Source organism: Equus asinus, chromosome 5 (assembly GCF_041296235.1).
Source record: "Equus asinus isolate D_3611 breed Donkey chromosome 5, EquAss-T2T_v2, whole genome shotgun sequence".
Lineage (NCBI taxonomy): Eukaryota > Metazoa > Chordata > Mammalia > Perissodactyla > Equidae > Equus > Equus asinus.
The window spans coordinates 2,199,160-2,221,002 of NC_091794.1; the positions used below are offsets into that span (position 1 = coordinate 2,199,160).

Here is a 21,843-nt window from a genome sequence, read left to right on the forward strand (position 1 = left end):
GAATTTTATTCTAAGTAGATCATATCAATGAGTCTAACAACTGAAAAAGATGGTGTGGGAAGCTACAGAATAAAAAAACACTTAAAGAGGTATGTCAGCTCACTGTGATGTATGGCACTTATTTAGATCTTGATTTCCTGTTAAGTTGAGACAATAGCAATATTAAACACTAACTGGATATTTGATGACATTAAGGAATTACTATTATGAATTAAAATATTGTAGTTATATTAAAAAGAGTATTTTAGAAATACCTACTGATATTTTTACAGATGAAATGATACAACTACTGGATTTTACTTTAAAGAAATCTTGGAGTGGGAGAGTAGGTAAACGTGTATAAATGAAATAAGATAAGCTGTAAGTTGGTAATTACTGAAACTGGGTGATTAGCACATGAGGGTTCATTGTGCTGTTTTCTCTACATTTTAAAAATGTTTGAGAGTTTTCCACAATAAAAATTATAGTATTATAGCTCAGTTTTGCAGATGTACTTTAGTAAATACATTTTAACAATACTGAAAGAATATTCTGCAACGAGTAAGTAGAGTTTATCCCAGAAATTTAAGCATGGTTTTATATTTAAAAATAAAAAAAAATCTATTACAGTGATGCAAATAAGAAAAACCACAGGATCCTTACTATAGACACTCAACAGCAGATGCCAAGAAACGTACTCCCAATGGCATTCTTTTAAACTACACATAAAAATACCCATTTTCTTACCTAGATAAAGAATCACAACTCTTGATGAGATAACAAAGCATTGTTTCTCAGTGTGGTCCACGGCCTACTGGCATCTGTGGGACTTGGAAGTAGCAGTTAAAAATAAAGATCTGCTGAATAATGGGCCCTACACATTTACATGCTGGAAACACTACAAAACACCTCCCCAGTTGATCTCCATTTATCTTTCCAGCCTTGTTTCTGTTCTCCTACTTTCCCAAAATAATTCCTACTCCTAGTTCTCATTACAGCAACTCTGAACTGATTTAGTCATGTCTCAGTTACTTTATAGAAGGTATTCGAAGAAAAGAAAAAACAGTATTTGTTTTTTATCACATCTGATTGAAGACTTCCTCATCCTAGCCCAGCTTAAATTGCATCTCCTTTGTGAAATCCTCCCAGCCTGCCCTACCAGCCTTAGCCCAGCTTAATTGCTAGGCTACTATATCGTCTCTTCTATTTTAGAATTTAACAGAATATGTTGTAATTATTTGTTTACATGTCTGCATTTTGATCAGATTATGAATTACTTCTGTCAGGGAAAAAGAGGCATAATTTTTATTTTTGTTTTTGCCAAACTTAGCAGTAAATATACAACCTAGCACATAACAATAATTATATAATGTATGCTTTGAAGAAATTAGGTGTAGTCAAAATGAGTTGTTTTCATACTTTGTCAATCATATTTAAGGGCATTTAATAACAGAGAAAGGAAATACAGAAGCCTATTTTAATATAGTTTTTCCTTCCTTTAATGTGGTATAAAAAGACTATATATGAAAGTGGGGTTCTGGAACAGTGAAGGTGGTTATTTCATTAATTTTAAGAGCTATTAAAAATGACTTTGTTAATTCTGTTATTCAGTTATTTATTTCATTTTGTATTATTAAAAACAAATTACATATTTTAAAATTAACTTACAACCACCTCATACATTTTATCATTTCTTAATATTATTAAGTATTAAATGTTAATATTTGGTATATACAAATAATTTTACAGTAAGTAATGCAACTTATTAAAGCTAATGCAATGAATAATAGGGTAGTTAACATTAATGATTTAAATAATTTTGATATATTTTTGCATCAATTGAGAAATTCATACAAGGTTTCTTTATTTAATTCCAGTTGTGTTGCTTGATACAACTACTGTTCTTGGAGAGCTAGGATGGAAAACATATCCATTAAATGGGGTAAGTTTAAACATATTTTTAAAAATGTCGTCCTTGTTAGGATTTTAGGGGCTGTTATGATAATTAAAGGAACAGTGGATCTTTTGCTCTATTTAGTATGAATTTTGGCATATAACTTAAATCCCATAGAAAAGATTAAAATACAGTTAGGACTGGTAATCAATGGAATGATGTGTAAAACATCTTTGCCTTCTTCTAAATTGGCAATTGTTCTTTCATGTAGTGTTTGTAAGTAGAAATATTAGAATATCACCCATATAAATATTTTCTTTAGAAATCAATTTCTGTGTGTAAGTTCAAGAAACTTTTCTGTTTATACGTTCATTAAATTTGTTGACCTTAATGAGTATTTGTGCATAAACAAATTTTAGGTTATCTTACATAAGTGGATATTACAGATATTAGCAATTTTGTTTTTATTAGAAAATATGTTTTTGAACTTGGAGAAAAGATGCATTATGATTAGGTTTTTGTTAGCTGGGAGTAGTTGCTTTTGAAAGGCTTACAAGGATGTGTAATTTACAAAGGACAGTTTTTTCAGGTACTAACATTGTTTTAGCTATGGTTGTATTTGACTTTTTATATGTTTTGTTATATTTTGCATAATTTTCACATTGCAGTGCATTTCTACTTTTTTTTTCATTTCAAGCTAAAATAAAAGGGTGGTTTGTGAAGGTTTTTACTTTGGTTTTTGTCTGTTTAAACAAAATCTTCAATAATAGAGATATTCAACTGTTTTCAGATACGCTTGGGTTAGCTTTTCTTTCTTTTTCTAAAAATTGTTTTTTTCTCATTCATCATATATTTACTTGATATTTTTACATTGCTTCTTCCATTACATTTACAACTTTAAATCTGAAAGGAGAAGTTGACCCAAACCGATTTTATTTTTTTAGAATCATCCAGGTATTGCTCTTTAAATTTGACCTTTTATATCAACAATTATTCGTTAAATGTGTGCATTTTCAAGTAAAAATTCCTATGAAGAGTTAAGTCTTCTTGTCTTTGTTTAACAGACTGTTTCTTTAGATTTGTTTGTTTTATAGACTGGTTTTATTTTTTCTGAAGTTTTCACTTTATTCTAATAGAGCTCTCATCGCACCATTTCTGAGGAATATTTCTTTTAAGTTAAGGTTATGCTTTTACTCTCTTTATCTTATTTCCTTTAAAATGATTAAACATCAGTATTTGTTGAGTATGTTAAGTATGTCACATTTATCATGGTTACTTTCAAGAAGTGAGTGAAACTTTTTTCCTAGAATACCCTTCTAAGATATATGCATATCTCCTTTTCTCAGTAGACAGAGTAACTTACAAATAATTAAACGGTTTGTAAGTCCTACTTTTCCATTTTTCTGGAAAAAGTGACAAAAATATATGGGAGATATTGTCACTGGTCTCATGTAGTCATAGCCAAAGAATCATTTGAGGAGCAGGAGTTACGCCCCGCACTGGTGATTGTCTTTGGTTGATCAGGGTGCATTGCAGAGCAAACTAGTCTCCAGGACACACAGGGCTTGCAGAGTTACCAGTAAACTTCCTGCTCTGGGTCTTGAGATGATTTTTGTCTAGGTTTATGAAATGGAGAATTTTTCTACGACTTCCGGTTTATTGGTTACAGAGAGGGAGGGCAGAATTGTCTAACAAAGACCTCACCTCATAGTTTTTTTTCCTTCCTTTCTTTTTTTTTTTTTTTTTGAGGAAGATTACCCCTGGGCTAACACCCACTGCAAATCCTCCTCTTTTTGCTGAGGAAGACTGGTCCTGAGCTAACATCTGTGCCCATCTTCATCTACTTTATATATGGGACGCCTGCCTCAGCATGGCTTAATAAGCAGTGTGTAGGTCCGTGCCCAGGATCCGAACCGGTGAACCCCAGGCCACCAAAGCAGAGTGTGTGCACTTGACCGCTATGCCATCAGGCCAGCCCCATAGTTTTTCTATTTGCCAGATGCCACGCTAAATTTTACATTTTATTTTCACAATGTCTCTGTGAGATATGTCTTAGTTTTGTTTCCCGATTGGAGGAACCTAGTCATAAGGAATAAAAATACCAAGACGTTATAGGCCAAATAGTGACTGGTGGACTCTTCTTCAAACTCAGGTATTTTCACTCTAGGACCTTTGTCTCTGTCGTTAGAGAGGAGCACTAGAAACTTCGTGAAAGTCCAGTTTCTTTGTGTGTGATATTTGCAGAATTGATTTAGATTTCTTTTCTGCCCTTGATAAACCAAGTGCTGGACCGAGATGTACATTTTGGACACTAGCCAAGGTGTAGCAAGAGGAAAGAGAGAAATAGAAGGGGAAAGAGAGTATAGTAGAAAGAAATATGATAGAATAAGGTGGAAACGGAAAAGATGTTTAAAATTTATTGATGGTTAAAATTATTTACTCTCATCACTTCTATAAATCAAGCACAATTTATCCCATGAAAGATGTGGAAATTGAGTCTGAGGTACATTAAATAACTTCTGCAAGGTCACAGAGCTAGGAAGTAAGACAGCAAAGATTCTAAGCCAAACATATCCTGATCTTGAAACATGGTGGTCATTTCTCAGCTAAGTGCTTTTTATTTCTTCTAAGATTCTAACATAGAAAGATAAGGGCCAGTGACCAATGTGTAGACTACAGAGGGAAAAATAACACGTGATTCAGACATTAAAAAGTAAATCTGATGATCAGTTACCCTGAACTGTCACTGTTAGAATAGTCTGTATTACTTTTAGATTATGCACCAGATAATAATGCATATATGCCAAGGGTCAGCAGTAGGAATACTTGAAAATAAGAACGCATGGACATATTTTAAAGAAGATCAGATAAGTAAGTTTTAAAGAAAATATACAGCTTAAATTTCCTTGTTATGAAGGGGATAGATTACTAACAAGAATGGAGTTTTACTTAATGCTGTTTATAGGTTAAAACAAGTAAGGAAATAATCAATAAGGATGAAGAACTTTGAAAAAAAGTCTACTAAAAATGGCAAGAATGAAAATCATTAAGACGTCAATACTGGTTAAATAATTTAAAATCTATGGAAACTGTTAATCAGTTTATAACATTTAAACCAGCATTTATGTCTGTATATTAAAATTGTAATTATATCTATTTGAAATGGGCGTAGTTTTTCAGGTTCTCACGTTTATTGAGTTATGTTAGTTTGGATGGTCATTTTAAGTAAAGTTGCCCTTTTTTCAGACACTAATTCAGTTAGTTTTACAAATATGTCATGGGTAGGAAAGACAACTAGATGATACATTTGTCAATTTGATGACAAAAAGTATATTTGGTATGTCTCTGAATAAAATATTTCCTAGGAATAACTTTTTAATTGATAAATGTTTTTCTATAAAGAGTTGAACTAAGATTTTTTTTTTTTTTGAGGAAGATTAGCCCTCAGCTGACATCTGCCAATCCTCCTCTTTTTGCTGAGGAAGACTGGCCCTGAGCTAACATCCATGCCCATCTTCCTCTACTTTATATGTGGGACGCCTACCACAGCATGGCTTGCCAAGTGGTGCCATGTCCGCACCCGGGGATTCGAACCGGCGAACCCTGGGCCGCTGAGAAGCAGAACGTGCAAACTTCGCTGCACCACTGGGCTGGCCCCTGAACTAAGATATTTTTGAAATCATATAATGTAGTATATAAAGTATGTCATTTAATAAAAGATTTCAAGATTTTCTTTTTTTACTTAGAAAACCTGCTCCACCAGTAGAGTCATGCTGATGTGTTACAAGACTAGGCATCTATGATGTACCTGTGATTAAAACCATTACTGGTTATGTGAGTACAAGGTGAGCATCTCTGGTTAGTGAATTTGGAAAAGAGATGAGTAGTCTTGAGCAAATGACTTTTTAGGCTTGCAAACATGAAAAGAAGATATTTTCTAAAATGTTTGCTTGTCAACTCGTTTGCACCAGCATTTAAAATGTACTTTATTTTCTTTTAAGCAGTGCCCAGAATTCAATTTAAGAAACTTCTGTTTTATACTCTTTGTGCCAAATACGCTGCTAGAGTGCTTAAAAGTTTTTTTTCTACCCTCAAGGAGTCTTGCAGTGTAGAGATAATTCTACACAATCATAAGGCCAAAGAGATTGTCTTCGATAGTTTTGAGTAATATTTTGTGAAAGAGTAATAAAGGGAGGGATTAACTCTGATTAGGGAAAATTGGTAGTAGAATGTGACATATCAACTGTTTCTGATAAATGGTGAAGGAATTGCACGTGGGCTGGAAGAGAAGGTAGAAACCACCTTTTGGGCAAAGGGAATATCTTGAGGAAAGGCACAGAATTCATAAATGTGTGCATGGGGTTTTAGGAAGTTGACAATCGTTTGTGTGTCTAGAGTGGAGGGATGTGGTGGATATAAGACTGTGCTCATGGGCTAAGCTGAATTGTGGGAGACTTGGAATTTCAGTGTCTTGATTGATCTAGATAGTATATATCTCAGCCCCAGTAAGTAAAAGTGAAAGTAAAAACTTTCTAGATTCACTTAAACAAACAAATATATTGAAGCTTTTTTTTTTAAGACAGTAGTATAGACTCTTGGAAATGAAAGATGTCTTGGAAAATTGTAAGGAAAGGATGTTGAAAATATAGGTGATGTGACATTATTGATATATTGAGATCAAAGTGAAATTAAATAATTAGATTTGTATAGAGGTTGAAGCTTGGATTTGAAAAGAATGAATACACCAGAGAATTTGGGACCCAGTGGTCATAACTCTTAACATTGTGCTCTTACTGTCTAATGTCAAGAATTTTATATCTACATAGTTCAAAACTCTTAAAATCCTTGTAAGTGTCTCGTCCATCCTTTATCTGTACTCTATTAAGATAATAAAATTATGATGATCTAACAGAGCAGCTAACAGAGTGCCATGATAATCAATGAAAGAATGCTGCATGAATGAACATTTTTGCATAGCACTATAGAAATTATAGGTGAATATTGAAGAAGTGTTTTCACAAACATTAAGTGTAAGAGTATGCTGTGGAAGAGCCAAGATGGCGCCGTGAGTAGTCCTCTTTGTCTCTCGCCCTTCGAATCTACAATTATTTGGACACTTATCGCTTGACAAAGGATATCCAGACAGCATCTCAGGACGTCTGAGACACCCACGCGACTATACATCGGAAGGCGGATGGACTTTCTTCCGGGAGGATGTGGAAATAGGTGAAAACTCTCCGACCCCGACGGGCAGCCTAGTACCCGCAAGCGGCTTTCTTCCAATGGACGCCCCCAGAGGATCCACACAAATCTAGGGCAGGAGCGAGAACACAACAGAGGAGCGACGGTGGAAACAGGTGACCAGAACCCTATCTAAACCCCCTGCAATTACTCCTAAACACAGAGGGAAACTTTGGAGTTGCACACCTGAGCCCGCGGGGAGAGTCTCTCCCCGCCATTGGCGGGGAGACCCAGCCTGGTGCTCGGGGCGCCCGGAGGGTCCCAGAGAGAGACACGGAGGGCACGGAGATCTCCCAGCTGCTGTTGCCCGCCCCGTGGGACTAGGGATTGCCGGAGATCTCGGAGAGGACCGGGGCCGGGGGAATTTTCAAAGGCCGGTTCTGCGACCTGGAGGGGAAGCGCCAGAGCTCCGCCCGGGCAGCAGACAAAACTCTCTGTCTGCCGTTAGCAGAGGGGCCACGCTGAGCATTCACGGCTCCAGGAGAGGCCCGGAGAGAATCCCAGAGGGAGGGGCGACCCCCAGCTGCCGTTGTCCGCCCCGTGGGGCTAGGGATTGCCAGAGATCTGGGAGAGGAGCGGGGCGGGGGGAACTTTCAAAGGCCGGTCCTGCGACCCGGAGGGGAAGCGCCGGAGCTCCGCCAGGCAGCAGACAAAACTCTCTGCCTGCCATTAGCAGAGGGGCCACGCCCAGCATTCACGGCTCCGGCAGAGGCCCGGAGAGAAGCCCTGAGGGCGGGGCGACCCCCAGCTGCCGTTGCCCACCACGTGAGGCTAGGGATTGCCGGAGATCTCAGAGAGGACTGGGGCTGGAGAGAGTTCCAGAGACCCAGCTTAGTAGCCTAGGGGGAAACCCTACAGGCTCACAGCAGCCTTAGGGAAAGCCTCTGCACAGCACCAGTAGAAGGCACCCAGCCGCCAGCCACAAGGCTGGAAGACCCCAGGGCAAAAGCAGCATAGCTAGGTGTACTAACCACAGACTGTAGAAGATGCCAATAGCTCTCCTGCGACCCATAGAGGACAAGTGAGATTTGGTGGGTGCCGACAGCAACCGAGCGACAAATATAAGTGATCCCACCACTGGCCGCTGGAAAAGCCCATAACACCGTTGCAGACCCCAAGGAGAGAGCACATCTAGGTGGGCTGCAACAGTAGGCACCTGCAGCCTGAAGCCCCCCTGTGACGGCCCCCACGGCAGAGGAGGGAATCCAAAGGGCCACTGTGGCTACGAAGAGGGGTCCAGGCCCAGTTAGCAACTACGGACAGGGTTCCTGGTTGGTGAAATATAAACAGCTGCTCCTCCCACCGCAGCAGCTGAAACAAGTGAAAGGAGCAACTAAACTCTATCTCCATGCGGAGGCACAAATCAACAACATCAAGCAATATGAAAAAATACATTAAATCTCCAGAACAGAAAGAAAGCAACAAATACACAGAAAACAATCCCAAAGAAAATGAGATATATAACCTAAATGACGATGACTTCAAAACAGCCATCATTAAGATTCTCAATGAGTTAAGAGAGAATTCTGACCGACAACTCAACGAGTTCAGAAGCTATGTCACAAAAGAGTTTGATACGATAAAGAAGAACCAAACAGAAATATTGGAAATGAAGAACACAATAGAGGAGATTAAGAAAAATCTAGATGCTCTGAACAGTAGGGCCGATAATATGGAGGAAAGAATTAGCAATTTGGAAGATGGCAATATAGAATTGTTGCAGGCAGAGGAGGAGAGAGAAGCAAGACTTAAAAGAAATGAAGAAACTCTCCGAGAATTATCAGACACAATTAGGAGATGCAACGTAAGGATTATAGGTATACCAGAGGGAGAAGAGAAGGAGAAAGGGGCAGAAAACCTATTCAAAGAAATAATGGCTGAGAACTTCCCAAATCTGGTGAGGGAGATGGATCTTCAGGTGACAGAAGCCAATAGATCTCCAAACTTTATCAATGCAAGAAGACCAACTCCACGGCATATAGTAGTGAAGCTAGCAAAAGTCAACGACAAGGAGAAAATATTAAGGACAGCCAGGCAAAAGAAACTAACCTACAAAGGAACCCCCATCAGGCTATCAGCAGATTTCTCAGCAGAAACTTTACAGGCTAGAAGAGAGTGGAATGATATATTCAAAAATCTGAAGGACAAAAATCTACAGCCGAGAATTCTCTCCCCAGCGAAAATATCCTTCAAATATGATGGAGAAATAAAAACTTTCCCAGATAAACAAAAATTAAGGGAGTTCATTGCCACAAAACCTCCTCTTCAGGAAATCCTCAGGAAAACCCTCATTCCTGAAAAATCCAAAAAAGGAAAGGGGCTACAAAACCAAGAGCAGAGGAGATAAGTAGAAGGACAACAACAGAGAGTAGCAGCTCTACATCAGAACAGATTAAACCATGGGACGAGAAACAAAGGAAACTGAAGAAAACCGGAAAACAAGACACAAAATGGGAGTGGTAGGCCCCCACGTCTCAATAATCACTCTAAATGTAAATGGATTGAACTCCCCAATCAAAAGACACAGAGTGGCAGGATGGATCAAAGAACAAGATCCAACAATATGCTGCCTCCAGGAAACACACCTCAGCCCCAAAGACAAACACAGACTCAGAGTGAAGGGATGGAGAACAATACTCCAAGCTAATAATGAACAAAAGAAAGCAGGTGTCGCTATACTAATATCAGACAAGGTAGATTTCAAAGCAAAACAGATAAAGAAAGATAAAGAGGGACCGTATATAATGATAAAAGGGACTCTCCACCAAGAAGACATAACACTTATAAATATATACGCACCCAACACAGGAGCACCAAAATTTGTAAAGCAACTCTTAATAGAACTAAAAGAAGACATCAACAACAATACAATAATAGTAGGGGACCTCAACGCACCATTAACACCAATGGACAGAACATCCAGACAGAAAATCAACAAGGAAATAATAGAATTAAATGAAAAATTAGACCAGATGGACTTAATAGATATATATAGAACACTTCATCCAAAAACAGCAGGTTACACATTCTTCTCAAGTGCACATGGAACATTCTCAAGGATTGACCATATTTTGGGAACCAAAGCAAACATCAATAAATACAAGAGAGTTGAAATACTATCAAGCATCTTTTCTGATCATAACGCTATTAAACTAGAAATCAACTACAAGAAAAAAGCAGAGAAAGGTGCAAAAATGTGGAGACTAAACAACACGCTTCTCAACAAACAATGGATCATTGAAGAAATTAAAGAAGACATCAAATATTATCTGGAGACAAATGAAAATGAGAACACGACATACCAAATCATTTGGGATGCAGCAAAAGCAGTCTTAAGAGGGAAATTCATCGCAATACAGGCTCACCTCAGTAAACAAGAAAAAGCTCACGTAAGCAACCTCAAACGACACCTAACGGAACTAGAAAAAGAAGAACAAACAAAGCCCAGAGTCAGTAGAAGGAGGGAAATAATAAAAATAAGAGCAGAAATAAACGATATTGAAACAAAAAAGACAATAGAAAGGATCAATGAAACAAAGAGTTGGTTCTTCGAAAGAATTAACAAAATTGACAAACCCCTAGCCAGACTCACCAAGAAAAGAAGAGAGAAAGCGCAAATTAATAAAATCAGGAATGACAGAGGAGAAATCACAACAGATACCAATGAAATACAAGAGATCATAAGAGAATACTATGAAAAACTATATGCCAACAAATTGAACAACTTGGAAGAAATGGACAAATTCCTAGACTCCTACAATCTCCCCAAACTGAATCAGGAAGAAATGGAGAATCTGAATAGACCAATCACAAGTAAGGAAATAGAAACGGTAATCAAAAACCTCCCCAAAAATAAGAGTCCAGGACCAGACGGCTTCTCTGGAGAATTCTACCAAACATTCAAAGAAGACTTAATACCTATTCTCCTCAAACTGTTCCAGAAAATTGAGAAAGATGGAGAACTCCCTAACACATTCTATGAAGCCAACATCACTCTGATCCCCAAACCTGACAAGGACAACACAAAGAAGGAGAACTACAGGCCGATATCACTGATGAACATAGATGCAAAAATCCTCAACAAAATTTTGGCAAACCGATTACAGCAATACATCAAAAAGATTACACACCATGATCAAGTGGGATTTATACCAGGGACACAGGGATGGTTCAACATCCGCAAGTCAATCAACGTGATACACTACATCAACAAAATGAAAAACAAAAACCACATGATCATCTCAATAGACGCAGAGAAAGCATTCGACAAGATCCAACACCCATTTATGATAAAAACCCTCAGTAAAATGGGTATAGAAGGAAAGTACCTCAACATAATAAATGCCATATATGATAGACCCACAGCCAACATCATACTCAATGGACAAAAGTTGAAAGCCATCCCTCTGAGGACAGGAACAAGACAAGGGTGCCCACTTTCACCACTCCTATTCAACATAGTACTGGAGGTGCTGGCCAGAGCAATTCAGCAGGAAAAAGAAATAAAAGGAATCCAAATAGGTAACGAAGAAGTAAAACTCGCGTTGTTTGCAGACGACATGATCTTATACATAGAAAACCCCAAAGAATCCACAGAAAAACTATTAGAAATAATCAACAACTACAGCAAAGTAGCAGGGTATAAAATTAACGTGCATAAATCAGTAGCATTTCTATACACTAACAATAAACTAACAGAAAAAGAATTCAAGAACTCTATCCCATTCACAATCGCAACGAAAAGAATAAAATACCTTGGGATAAACTTAACCAAGGAAGTGAAGGATCTATACAATGAAAACTACAAGACTTTCTTGAAAGAAATAGGCGATGACATAAAGAGATGGAAAAACATTCCTTGCACATGGATTGGAAGAATAAACATAGTGAAAATGTCCATACTACCTAAAGCAATATACAGATTCAATGCTATCCCAATCAGAATCCCAAGAACATTCTTCACAGAAATTGAACAAACAATCCTAAAATTCATATGGGGGAACAAAAGACCACGAATTGCTAAAGCAATCCTGAGCAAGAAAAACAAAGCCGGCGGAATCACAATCCCCAATTTCAAAACATACTACAAAGCTACAGTGATCAAAACAGCATGGTACTGGTACAAAAACAGGTGCACAGATCAATGGAACAGAATTGAAAGCCCAGAGATAAAACCACACATCTATGGACAGCTAATCTTCGACAAAGGAGCAGAGGGCCTACAATGGAGAAAAGAAAGTCTCTTCAACAAATGGTGTTGGGAAAACTGGACAGCCACATGCAAAAGATTGAAAATCGACCATTCTTTTTCACCACACACCAAAATAAACTCAAAATGGATCAAAGACCTAAAGATTAGGCCTGAGACAATAAGTCTTTTGGAAGAGAAGATAGGCAGTACACTCTTTGACATCAGTTTCAAAAGAATCTTTTCGGACACTGTAACTCCTCAGTTGAGGGAAACAATAGAAAGAATAAACAAATGGGACTTCATCAGACTAAAGAGCTTCTTCAAGGCAAGGGAAAACAGAATTGAAACAAAAAAACAGCTCACTAATTGGGAAAAAATATTTACAAGCCACTTATCCGACAAAGGGTTAATCTCCATAATATACAAAGAACTCACACTGCTTAACAACAAAAAAACAAACAACCCGATCAAAAAATGGGCCTAGGACATGAACAGACATTTCTCAAAAGAAGATATGAATATGGCCAATAGACACATGAAAAGATGTTCATCATTGCTAATCATCAGGGAAATGCAAATCAAAACTACACTAAGATATCACCTTACCCCCGTTAGATTGGCAAAAACATCCAAAACCAAGAACGACAAATGTTGGAGAGGTTGTGGAGAAAGAGGAACCCTCATACACTGTTGGTGGGAATGCAAACTGGTACAGCCACTATGGAAAACAGTATGGAGATTTCTCAAAAAGTTAAAAATAGAAATACCCTATGACCCAGCCATCTCATTACTGGGTATCTATCCTAAGAACCTGATATCAGATATCTCAAGAGTCCGTTGCACCCCTATGTTCATCGCAGCATTATTTACAATAGCCAAGACGTGGAACCAGCCTACATGCCCAGAAACTGATGATTGGATAAAGAAGATGTGGTATATATACACAATGGAATACTACTCAGCCATAAAAAAAGACGAAATTGGCCCATTCACAACAATGTGGATGGACCTCGAGGGCATTATGTTAAGCGAAATAAGTCAGTCAGAGAAAGACGAACTCTATATGACTCCACTCATAGGTGGAAATTAGTATATTGAGAAGGAGATCTGATCGGTGGTTACCAGGGAAAAGGGGGGGTGGGGGGAGGGTACGGAGGGGCAAGTGGTGTACCCACAACATGACTAACAAAAATGTACAACTGAAATTTCACAAGCTTGTTAATCCATCATAACATTAATAAAAAAAAAAAAAAAAAAAAGTATGCTGTGGATTTTCTGTTTGCTATGAATAACTATTAACTAGGTAATGCTAAGTCTTACTCTGTGAAAAACTGAAGGACCTGTTTCAGTTTTGAAAATCCCAGGGGAAGGAGACAGCTGATCTTTAAGAAGTCATGCCATTTTAGTGCTAATAAGAAAAAAACATGAAAGAGACTGCTCATGCAGTAACTTTGTATGAAGGAAGAAATTAAAAAATGTGTATCTCCTGAGTTTATTCTTGTAACCTGACAATATATGAAGAATATTATATATATTTTCTTGAAATGTTGTCTCCTGTTTACTGCTTTCCTTTTGATATTTTTATTTATTCAGTTTATTTTTAGGCAGTATATAACATTGTAGATGAAAGAGAAAAATGCAATTACACTAAGAGGGCCTGTGGTTAAATGTGATATTTAAAATCCTTAAAACCCATTACAGATCGAGTCCCATTCAATGCCACACAGCGGTAGGTGTGGCATTTTGGGGCATCTGGCTCAATATTGACTTTGACTAATAAAAAGTACCTGCTACTAACCAGAAAAAAATAAAAAAATAAAAAAGGGATTTCATGATTAAAACTTAGATTGTTCCCTTTGAGCTTTAGTAATTATATTTGAATTTCTTAAAATTTAATAGCTATGGGGCTTTTTAATTTTGATATTGTAATTGAAAAGGTAAGTGACTTGTTTGGGTAGCCACATACTGCTTATTAAATGTACTTATACCTGAATAAAGCCTGACAATTAAAACATAGCATTTCATAGTAATAATAATTCCATAAGATATTATTTGATTTATACCTAAAATTATGTATATTTGATGTTGATAGAAGTAACTTGATTTTTAAACACTCCATCAACTCACCTGAAAGATTTTCACTATTTATTTTTATTCATAGTAGTATTTTTTAGCAAGAAGATGAAAAATTTGCTTATCCCAGATATTTTTCTTTTACTCTCCTCTTGTCAACTAAGAGGTAGTTAAGTTTTAAAAGCTCATTTTTAATGTAAATGTGATAGATCTTGGTTACAAAGTTGTAGTGGACATAGTTACAGGCATGCCAGTATTCAAAATCAAACTTCCTTTTCAGTAATGAAGTACATTTTAATAAAAAATTAAGAGAAAACTGAATGTTAGTAGGAAAAAAGTGCTGTTGGATATTACGCTACATTTTATATTAGTTGAAAACTAATTAGATTAGAAATTAAATTAGAGATTAGAAAACTAATTAGATTAGAAATTAGATTAGAGATTAGAAAACTTTGTGTTTCTCACATTCCAAATATTGGTTTTAAGTAACGTATCCTATGTGTATTTTTTGTATTCTGTGACTCAGGTGATCATTAGGGTTTGAATAACGGAAGATCATACAAGATATGTGATTTTATCTGTTAAATATAATGAATTGAAATTAGGAAATTTATCCTGAGATATTTAAGAAAAATAAGGACACAACGTATTCCTGTCTAAATATAAGCTGGACTTAGTAATTCAGTTACTAATGTGTTTATAATGAAAAAAACTAATGATTTCTGTGTTAAAAGAGGCCAATATTTTAAATAAACTTCGTAGAAAGATACTTTATTCCATAAATCAGAGCCCATCACTTTCTAATATCATTGTTCCAATGTTGAAAATCAAAGATAGAATGTGTTTGTGATAGAGAATGGAATATCTACTAATAATTCATCTCTGATTTTGTATTGTAATTTCTGTATTTCATATAGTAAGACCAATTTATCATAGAAGCAGACTCCAGTATTGCATTTTGATTCATTTTATAGTACATTGAAATTATCCATAACTACATGTATATGTTTGAATTCTGAAAATATAAACTTTAGTGATAATTTCTGTTAAAAATGGATTGTTTAGTTATTGTTTTCAAAACTGATATCAAAATAAGTTTTTTCCTGAGAAACTTCACAAAATATGTGGTAGTTTTCTAAATATCCATTATGTTAATTTCAATCATGTTATTTCATATTTCAAAGAAATTGCTTTTCAGTTTTGGAAGTTTCTATTATCATATCCTCAAACTCAGAGATTCAGTCATGCCCAGTCTACAAATGAGCCCATCAAGGGCATTCTCCATTTCTGCTATAGTGTTCTTGATCTGTAGCATTTCATTTTCATTCTTTCTTAGGACTTCCATCTCTCTGCTTACGTTATCCACCTGTTCTTACATGGTCTATTTTATCCTTTAAAGCCCTTAGCATATTAATCATAGTTTTTTAAACTTCTTGATCTGATAATTATAACATTTCTGACTCTGGTTTGGATGCTGCTTCTGTCTCTTCAAACAGTGTTTTTGCCTTTTAGTAAGTACACCTTGTAATTTTGATTGAAAGATAGATATGATGTCTGGGTAAAAGGAACTGTGCTAAATAGGCCTTTAGTAATGTAGTGGTAAGGCATGAGGGGAGGGAAAGTGTTGTAGAATCCTATGATTAAGTCTTAGTCTTTCAGTGAGCCTGTGTCCTGGATGGTAAATTTCACCAGTGCCTCTCAGTTTTATTTTCCCCCATTAGGTGGAACAGGATTGCTAGAGGGAGCTGGAGTTGGTGATTTCCTCCCCTACCTGCATGACTAGAGGGAGCTGGAGTTGGGTATTTCCTTCCCCTTCATGGAAGGCTAGAGGGAGCTGGAGTTGGGTATTTCCTTCCCCCTTTAGGGAAGACTGGAGGGAGCTGGAGTTGGTATTTCTCACCCCCTACATGAAGGCAAGAGGCAGCTGGAGTTGGTATTTTCCTTCCTCTACGTGGAGGACTAGAGGGAGCTGTACTTGGGTGTTTCCCTCCCCCTACAAGGAAGACTAGAGGGAGATGAAGTTGGTATTTCCTTCCCCCTATATGGTAGACTAGAGGGCGATGGAGTTGGTATTTCCTTCCCGCCAGCTGGAAGACTAGAGGGAGATGGAGTTGGTATTTTCCTACCTTTACACTGTAGACTAGAGGGAGATGGAATTGGTGATTTCCTCCCCCTGCACAGTAGACTAGAGGGAGATGGAGTTGGTATTTCTTTCCCCTACATGGTATAGAGGGGGATGGAGTTGGTATTTCCCTCCTCCTACGTGGAAGGCTAGAGGTAGATGGAGCTGAGTGTTTCTTCCCCCTACAAGATAGACTAGAGGGAGATGGAGTTGGTATTTCCCTCCCCCTGTATGAAAGGTTAGAGGGAGGTGGAGGTGGTGTTTTCCTTCCCTCAATTTGGTATGGTTCTGATAAAACCCCAGCAGGTTAGGCTTTGTTAAAGTAGTTTCTTCTGAGGGCAGACCTTGTTAAAAAGAATGGAATGCTGTGGCATATTTCTTAATGGTTCCTTTCCACTTTCAGCTGTCACAGATATTATATAGTTGAGTGAAGCATTTGTTAACAGTTTCATAATTATGATTTTACTCAATTTTCCCTAACCTTCTACTTTCATGCATTGAACTGTCAGAATTTTTCACTTTCTCTTCACTTCACTCACTATTAATAGCAGGTGGGTTTGTAAGTCCATTTAATCTTGAAAATAAATCAAGCTTTTGTTCCTTTGTGTACATGGTGTTATTGCTATTGCTCTTTACTAATCCGTAAAGGAAGACTTTAGAGCTTTCCTGTGGTGTGCAGGTTGAGTAGTAGATTGTGACACTCCCAGGGGCTGTTAATACCTTAATACCTCTTAACTATTTAATACCTGAGCAACTGTGATTTGTGATGCCTCGCTCTCTATTATCTCAGAATATTCCTAGCTATATGGCATCATCTGAAAAAAAAAAAAGGATTTCTGCCTTATTTTTCACCAGTTGAAAGAACATGTATTGGATAATGATGAAATTAATTCTGTGGTGAGGAAGAGAAGTAAGAGAAAAGCAAGTAACAACAACTTAGGAAATCAGATGTGAAGTATTTATTGATATCTGTGAATATGTAATTAGCTTCATGTTCTTTTGGCAGCTGAAAAATAAGTATGTATGCAATTCGTTTTCCAGTGTCTCTGCTGTTTCTTAGTGTATAGTCTTGATGGTGTCAAGCCAAGATGAAATCTTGCCATTTGGGACAAGGATGGACCTTGAGGGTGTTACGGTAAGTGTATTAATTCAGATGGAGAAAGCCAAATAAAGAATGATTTTATCATAAGTGGAAGATAGCAACAACAAACAAACAAATAAACTGATACAGAGAACACATTGGTTGTTACCCTGGGGGACATAGAGGGTTGGGCGAAAGGAGTAAAAGAGAACATGTGTACAGTATGGTAGTTAGTCTTTGGGTGGTGAACATGATGTCGTCCGTACAGAAATAAAAATATAATGATGTACACCTGAAATTTATGTAATGTTGTAAACCAGTGTTACCTCAATAAAAAAATTTTAAAAACCCTCCCTTATTGTATAATCTAACAAACTAAGATTCTGGTTTTATCAGGAAGTTCTAATTGTTTTAACTAGAGTTATTCAAAATATTTATAAACTACTTCATTTATAAATGAGTCTACATGTAAATCCAAAGCAAGCACATACACCTGTTAAATTCTCTTATGAAACCCTAAGGGACTAGTAGTGAAATATTTAACAACTAGGTGAAACATAGTAGACCACGTATTTTTATAAATTTAATTGTAGTTCAAGTGATTGACTTACTCTTATGCCCTACAATCAACCGCCAAATCCTGTTGATTCTGCTTCCTAAAGCTCTTTCATATCAGTCTATCTTCACTTTGTCAGTTTGGCTCTGCTCATTTCTCTCCAAATTACCATGGTTGTTTTTTGAATTATCCGCTTGCTTTGGGTCTTTCTCCAGCCCTTTGCATCAACCTTACAGCCCATCCTTGGTGCCATTCCTAGAACAGATCTTCTAAGTCATACCCTACCCTACCTACTGCTTACTTACCCTACGCTGCTGCTTCCTTTACCTTCTGTCTAAGCTCTGACTCATTGTCATCTTCTGATATTCCATGAGCTTCGGCCACTCTCACCTTCCATATTTTACAAAAGAGACTTTTGTATTTTCTTCCATGCAAGTTCTTTCTCTTATCTCTGGATACAAGACTGTGCTGTTGAGTTTATCTGGAAAGTTCTCTTGCCAACTCCCACCTTCTCTGGCTTTTTTCATTTGGTCTTTTAAGGCACAGAAGATTCTCCAACTTTTTTGGGAAGACTTATACTGCTGAAGGTTGAATCAGGCAACTCCTTTTTGGGACACCTGGGACTCTGAATTTCACAGCATTTGTCTCACAGTATTTGAATATCTGTTTCTTACTAGATTGTGAACTCTTAGAGAAATGGGTTCAGTGTCTCATCTGTATCTGAGTTAGGCAGCATAGTGCCTTCCATATGACAGATGTTCAATGAAAGTTGAATAATTAAATAGATGTACAAGTAACACATTATTTTAGGTAAGATATTGGTTAAATGCTGTATTTTGTAACTCATTGGAGCTGGAACAGCTTGGTACTAACTTTGGGCAGAATTAGCTGTAAAAAAAGACTAAATGATTGTGAAAATTGAACCATGTTCTTATTCATTATTGGTCTTGAGTACAGGTAGAAAAGTTTATACATTTACTCTCATTTTTGTATTTTACACAGTCCAGTTAATTTTCTCACTAAAATTGAAGTTGAAAGATGGGATGGGAAATATTTACCTATGAAATAAAGTCTATAAAAGAGCTTATAAGCTATTTAAACAGCACTAATCAACACATAATATCCCTCCAAAGAATTAATGACCAGTTTAGAACAGTTGATGAGCTGAATCACATCTGGGAAATATTCAACCCAGATGGTTATTAATCCTGTACCTTGTTATTAAGATGTAAATAAAAAATAGAACATATGGATTTTTAATGGTTGATAGATGGGCTGCAAATTTTAGAGAATTTATACTAATCAGTCAAGCTTTCAAAAAGCATAGGTCAGCATTAAATGTTAAATAGGTTTTTGTAATCTGTTTTCCATGCAATTAGTATTTTTTAATGTACCATAGTAAGCAAAATAAGTTCTTAAAATGGTTTGACTTTTATTTTAGTAAAGCAAAATCTGTGTGCATAAATGTAATACTTAACTTAGTTTTCTCCCCCCATAATTAGGTAGCAATATATGTACCAAAATATTTCAATGAAATGAAAACAGTCATTCAACTAAAAGCAGGAAGATAGGATTTTAAAAACATATATATATTTTATATATGTGTGTATATATATTTATAAGTATAATATACATAAATATATATATTATATATATGTGCATGTATATATATGTATATATAAACATAAACATATTTTATCCTTTGAATGTTCATACATTCTGTAGACTATATTTGGAGAGGTAAAATTAAATCTATATTGCTGATTTAGATAGCTCAATTTAATAATCTTATTCATTTAATCAAATTATATGCTTACCGTAAATGCAGTGCTTTCTGATACACATTAGAAGGGATTTCTTCCTCATCATAAGACAAATATTGGAACCATTCAGTCAATTCCCTATATATTTCTTAGCAGCTCTTGGATAATTTTAAATTCTTTCTCTCCTTGTAGGTGAATCAGGATAAATTATCAGTAATATATTTCAGTGTATATTCCAATGTATTAATCAATTTTTGTGCAGTCTAGTGTTTATTTCATACCAATATGTGTGTGAGTCTATACATATATATATATATATAATATTTCTGATTGTTTCTTCTTGCTTTCCTCTCCTTTTGCTTCACTTCATTCTGATTTTGCCTCCTCCACCATTATTTTTACTCTTTTTATAGTGGAAGTTATTCCATCATTTATATCATTGACATCTTAAATATACTTATCAATCTTTTCAGGCTGTGTTGTGAAATTATTTTCATCCATATGTACTTTGTGTCATTATTGATTTTATTGGCTCACTTCCCTAGTGTTAGATTTCCTCAGCTGGGTTGAGTTCTTTCTTGCCAAACTAGGTCTGCAGATTACTCAGCAACCACGTTTGTTTGTTTTTAGCTTCAGTCCATGTGTTGAGGTGGGCAGTGAAATGGTGTAAAAAGTCAGGTTTCAAGCAGTAAGCTTGGCCTCTGACTTGTCTCATGTGAATGGTTTTTGGTTCTCTGCTTCTCCTGAGGAGTTCAGATTACCAGCCACTGGTACTTGCTTTCAGACTGAAGTCTCAGCAGACCTTTGGCTTCGGGTCTCCTCATTGCAAAGGGTTCAGTTTTTCTTCCGAGGAGTTCTTATCTTTTTTTGTCCTGACTGTGTGGTTTTGATTTTATCATTTTACGTTTTATTTATCATTTCTCTCTGTTGAACAGAGAAGGGTCATCAAAACAAGGGACTTTGACATCACCTTGAATAGAAATTCAGCATAAAAATTGCCTATTCACTCACCTGTTGGATAGAGGACCTTTTAAATATGTTAGTTTTTGTAAATTTTTCATTTGTCAATTAAGGTTGCATAGTTTTTAAGTGCAATCAATTTATTTAAAATTTTAGAACCAGCCCTTTTGCAAAAAGGCTTTCAAGATTTTATATTTTTAAAAGCGTGAACAATGTTTCTGTCCTTTATACTGTTAGTCATTAAAAAACTACCACAGCGCTGGCCCCATGGCCGAGTGGTTGAGTTAGTGCACTCCGCTACAAGTGGCCCAGTGTTTCGTCACTTCAAATCTGGGCAAGGACATGGCGCTGCTCATCAAGATGTGCTGAGGTGGCATCCCACATGCCACAGCTAGAAGGACCCACAACTAAATATACAACTAGGTACTGGGGGGCTTTGGGGAGAAAAAGGAAAAAAATAAAATCTTTAAAAAAAAAAAAAAGAAAACTACCACAAAACTAAAACTGCTATTTTCCCCAATATCGTTCATAGTATTTCAGGAAAAAAATCATATACAAATAGTTGTTACAGTTTTATTGTAATCAAGAAAGCAGTAAGATTTTTTAGAATTGTATTTTATTGTCATTGCCTGCTAAGGTCTCTACAAATACCAGTACCTTGGTAACAAAGTTTTTGTACAAACACCAATTGCCATCCAATGCCAATTGCCTGTTTTATTTTATGTGTTTTATACTCAGCTTCAGGGAGATGCACACGTACGCACACACACACACTCTGTCTCTGTTTTTCAGTGTTCTTAATGCCCAGTAGTGATCTTGCTGTGTGTGTATTAGCAGACTGAATTTCTGCTTACGGCAGCTATTTTTACTCATCCTCTCATTTGCTTTCAAGCAGATTTTGGCAGGTGCTCTCACCACACCACACTGGATAAGGCAGAGGGCAAGGTACCCTTTGCTTTTTGTCCTTGAAGTTTACACTCAAT

The 21,843-nt window shown here is 36.6% G+C and overlaps 1 protein-coding gene across 7 annotated transcripts in view; it reads left to right on the top strand.

Annotated features, from left to right (window-relative positions):
• EPHA6 (EPH receptor A6) overlaps positions 1 to 21,843 on the top strand; it is a 792,264-nt gene that overhangs the window by 67,724 nt on the left and 702,697 nt on the right. For 6 of the 7 annotated variants that reach the window (XM_070508536.1, XM_070508537.1, XM_044771750.2 and 3 more), the window contains exon 2: positions 1,857 to 1,921. The exons of the other annotated variant lie outside the window; for it this stretch is intronic. In XM_070508536.1, coding sequence (XP_070364637.1) covers positions 1,857 to 1,921 — 65 coding nt within the window. The remainder of the gene's footprint in view (positions 1 to 1,856; positions 1,922 to 21,843) is intronic. 7 annotated transcript variants of the gene reach the window in all.